This window comes from Castanea sativa, chromosome 9 (assembly GCF_040712315.1).
Source record: "Castanea sativa cultivar Marrone di Chiusa Pesio chromosome 9, ASM4071231v1".
Classification (NCBI taxonomy): Eukaryota; Viridiplantae; Streptophyta; class Magnoliopsida; order Fagales; family Fagaceae; genus Castanea; species Castanea sativa.
Genome location: NC_134021.1, coordinates 10,415,131 through 10,419,783, shown reverse-complemented (window position 1 = coordinate 10,419,783; position 4,653 = coordinate 10,415,131). Strand labels below are relative to the sequence as shown.

At 33.0% G+C, this 4,653-nt stretch overlaps 1 protein-coding gene across 1 annotated transcript; it reads right to left on the bottom strand.

The window, feature by feature from the left end:
• Window positions 1-388: 388 nt before the first annotated feature.
• LOC142610949 (NDR1/HIN1-like protein 10) lies at window positions 389-1,639 on the bottom strand. The gene has a single exon (XM_075782937.1). The coding sequence runs from the start codon at window positions 1,218-1,220 to the stop codon at window positions 606-608; it is 615 nt and encodes a 204-aa protein (XP_075639052.1). The 5' UTR covers window positions 1,221-1,639; the 3' UTR covers window positions 389-605.
• Between the last annotated feature and the right edge of the window lie 3,014 nt (window positions 1,640-4,653).

The following is a 4,653-nucleotide window of genomic DNA, read 5'->3' as shown; positions in this document are numbered from 1 at the left end:
AGTTCCTAGGATAACTCTATTATAAAATTTCTAAAATTATGGATGATTTTAATTGTAGATTATGGTGACCCCGATGTGAAGGTGGTAGAGAGTGAATTTTTGTTGTCACCCTTATCTTTATTGAATTTCATAATAATGTTACTCTAAGAACTCTAGTCCCCCAAGTTGGTCATTCTGTTTGGACAGGTTAGACGAAGTCTCAACTCTAAATCAGTAGCATTTTAGAGTTGGAGAAAGAAATTGTCACATTGAGTTGTCCTAATAGCTTCAAATATCCCATCTGCATTATAGCTCCAAGGAACTTATTATGAAATTTCTAAAATTGTAGATGATGTAGTAAAACTCAATCCACTCATTAAAAGAAATTTAAAAATTCATAAAGTAATGATTCAAAATAAAAATTACAACAATTTCACCTCCTAGTTTGTCTACCACCTCACACGAGCCCTATACAAAATTTATAATTATTGATTATGTTAGCCCATATGTGGGGGTGCTACAAAAATAAATCCTCACTATTGAATTTCATAATAAAATCACTCTAAGAACTCTAATCCCTCCCCTGATGATTCTATCTATACAGGGTTAGATGTAGTTTCAAACTCTCAATCTGTATCATCAGGGTATGAGAAAAAATTAACATCGTCACATTGTGTTGTCTTAAAACCTTCAGCAACAGTTCCATTATCGCTCAAAGGAACTTTCAATGGACAATAGATCATTGTCGGCTCGAATTTGAAAGTCTTGAACTTACCATAATTGATGCTTATCTGAACCGAGAGCTTTATATCAATACCAAAAACTCCAGCACTCTTCTCTTCATCCATCTTCGAAAGGTCGCGAGCCCGAAGCGACATGTCTTTCTGCCCTACAAAAACCGGCCTTAGAATGCTCGTGTTCTTGTGCCCCTGGTAAAATGGAGTCAAACCCACATTAGAGAACAACTTGTTTTGGTATTTGGCAATTGCTTCAATGCTGTTGTAGTTTATACCGACCCTTTTGTTAGGGTTTCTGAGGGTGATGTTGGCAGAGAGGTTATAGTAAAGCGTGTTGTCGGTGGTGTTGAAATAGAACTGCGTGAGTGTGGCATCTGTGACATGGAATTCCACCTCCTTGGGACGGAAAATAAGCCAGAAAATGAAGACTGCAATGAAGCATAATAGAAAGGCGATGTAGATGAGTTTGAAAAGCCAGTAAGCGCCACACCTTGACCCAGCCATGGCTTGGATAATCAAGAGCTGAAAAAGGGTGAGAGTTTAATTCTTTGCTTTGTTTAGAGGCTTAGAAAGTAGTAGTGAAAAAAAATGATAAAAAATTGAGTTATATAGGAGAATCCAGATCCAGAGGCGTGTGAGTGAAGCAACCAAATGATTTCGATGACACGATTGTTGCGCCGTGTGAGTGATAGGCTGAGCAATAGTTCCTACTTCCTTGTAACTTCTAGGCTTCTAGCTAGTTCGAGACATGATTATTTGTTTTTGTAGGAAACTTCCAAAGCTGTTGGCTACCTTTTTGGTGCGGTTTCTAGGCGACTACTTTAGATTGATCAACCGTGTCTCCATGGAAAATTTGAGCTTTGAGGGAACTATTGTCCATTGAAATCGAATGCCTAGTGTGACCGCACTACGTGTCCGTACTTACTCAAGATTCTCAACCCATGTGGGAGTTGGGACTGCCATTGACTCCATCATAAGTCGTCGTAAAAAATTGTTTTTAAGTACTCTGTTTCCTCTTTTCACACGTATTGAAAAGATTGGGTTCAAGATAATTATGAAGCAATAGTGATTGCTAGGTGTTGAGAATGATGAAGTTATAGTGAGAAATGGTTGTGAGAATGAGGATCTGATAATTTGAAAGAAGCGGATCTTCATTTCATGATTCAGTGTGTTTTTCTTGATGAATTTCGATGGACTCTATTATAAATTTAATGAATAAACCTTACCATAAATGTAAGAAAATAGAGTACTATTTACCGTGCTCTAGGCATATCTAAGAATTACTCATGTGAGAGGTGGCATAAAACAATAAACAATAACATTAGAATTAAGTCTAAACCCTAAAATGCAAATTGCACACACTAAGTTTGACTAAGATTCTAACTTTATTTTTGTTCAATTGAGTCGCAATTAAGTTTCAAATTTAATTACTTTAGTCATTTTGTCAAATTCCTTTTAAAAAAAATGCCATTAAATATGCAATTAACTAATAGAAAAAAAAAAATTCTCGCATAAAAAAGTTTATAAATTTTTTTATATTAATTTTCTAGATTTTTATCACATGAGGAAAAAAAAATAATTTGATGACAAATTTTTAATGAAATTGGACAGAATGTCTAAATTGAATAAATTTGAAACTTAAAAAACTCAATTAAGTGAAAGTAAAATTAGAGAACTGAAATGAATTTTAGTAAAATTTAGATGGTGCAATTTTCATTTTAACCTAGAATTAAATGTAAGGATTAAATTGTTGCATACGACTGTTTTATAGAGTTCTATATACACACTCAAAAGCATAGAAATCTGGATTCAGATCCTCTAGAGTTCTTAGGGTAGTCTACCAAGTAGAGTTCATTAAATCATAACCACTCTTTAATGATTTAATGGTCTAGATTTTGCCATGTCAGCATTTCATTAACAATCATCTTAATTGTTTTGTTTACAACATTATTTTATTATTTCAAGAATATTATTAATAAAATGCTGACATGGCAGAATCTAAACTATTAAATCATTAAAGAGTGGTTATGATTTAATGAACTCTACTGGTAGAGTACCCTAAGAACTCTAGAGGATCTGAATCCTAGAAATCTTGACTTGTTTTTCAGTGTCGTAAAACTAGGTAAAATAAATTTTTTATAATAAATACTACTCTAATTGTAAAGCTTATACCTCATTAAATTTTTTATTGAACTAATGAACAACAAGCAGGATTTCTTTTACCAACAAAATAAATAGCAATTGAATTGTTTGAGTTTTTATAAGAAGAAAAGGAAAACAATATTGTTCACTTTTAGAGGAAATGAAAACCGCCTTTATCTTGAGTGGTAGTGTTATTAAAGAAATAAATTGAAAAATGAGATATCTAATTACAAATTTTTTTTTAGTTTTTTGCATTGAATAAGCGGAGGATTTGAATTGCTAAACTCGATCTTGATAAGAGAATTGCATTTCCCTTCCCTCCATGAAAGCACTAGTATTGAAGCATACACGATTATTTGGGCCGGGATCAGGCTAGGCCTTATATATATAAATGCAAACTAAGCTGAAAGGTCAACCTAATTTATTGGGGAGCCCAGCACAAGAAGTAGATCTCAAGCCCATTTCACCCTTATTAGGCCCAAACTTCCATTTTTTTGGTTTTTTGACTTCGTTTTTACATTAGGCCCAATAAACTCTTTTGTTCTTGCTAGGGTTTGTTTGTTTTCGGCTTTTGTCTTTTGGGGGGAGGAGGGGGCGTGTGCGTGTGCGTGTGTTAGTTAGGGAAAACGTGACCTCGAGCCAGTTGTTAAATTCCAAAGTATTAGTGCATTTTAAATTAAATTACGTTAAAACTTATATTAATTGAAGATTAATATATAGATGAGTTATAGTGGAATTTGTTAAAGAAATAATTAACTTGTATGTAAGTTAAATTAAAAAAATTAAGAGTTATCTAACTAATAAATAACATGTAGATTATGAGAATGATTGGAAGACTATATATATAGCTATGCTATGGACTAATTTTATATCAAGTGTGAATGAAGAGAAATAGTTAAAGAAAAGAGTATTGTGTGAAAGTGAGTGAATTCAACAGTACTCCTAAAAACTTGAGAGATTTGAGCCAAAGAAAATTGTTTCTTTTGGTGGAGCCTTGAGCTTAACCACTTATGCAGAGTTTGTCCAAATTACACAACAAACTGTTGAGTTGTTGTATCCTAGAGGAGACAAGTCAGAAGTAAATTTCTGCTACATCAATTTCTAGGTTTTGCCAACCACAGAGGGTTTAAATCTCCCTCCGTGCCTCAATCTGACATTGTACGTTTATATTTTTATTTTTATTGTAATAAAAAAATCATTTTATTGGTAACTTCTCCAACACAAAGCATTTCATTTAGATTTGTCCTCAAAAACTAAAGATCCTAAAAAATAATAAATTTAAAATATCATTTAGTACCACGTCATTTAAAATTTTAACTAATATAAGTAAATGTAAATTGTTAAATCCAAGAAATCAAATCTTGTCTTGTTTTGCATAGATAGGAAGTCTAAGACAAGCTCTAGAGAGAGAGAGAGAGAGAGAGAGAGAGAGAGAGAGAGAGAGAGAGAGAGAGAGAGAGAGAGAGAGAGAGAGAGAGAGAGAGAGAGATGACATAAGAACAACATCCTCAAATCTTTTATTAAAAAAATGACATTAGAATACTCATTTACCTCTACTATTTCATACACATCCACAATTAATGCAAGAATGTTCATATTTTAACACATAAAAGTTGATATAAAAGAAATTGTGAAATATTGAATGTGTGAGAATCAATTGTGAAAAAATAAATATTCTCGCACTAGGTATATTAAAACCATTTGCTAGATTCTCTTATCCTATGTTTGACTTGGGAGAGATGGAGGGAGAGAAGAGAGGAGGCAAATAGACCCTTAAAACTTAAAGGTGTTAGAA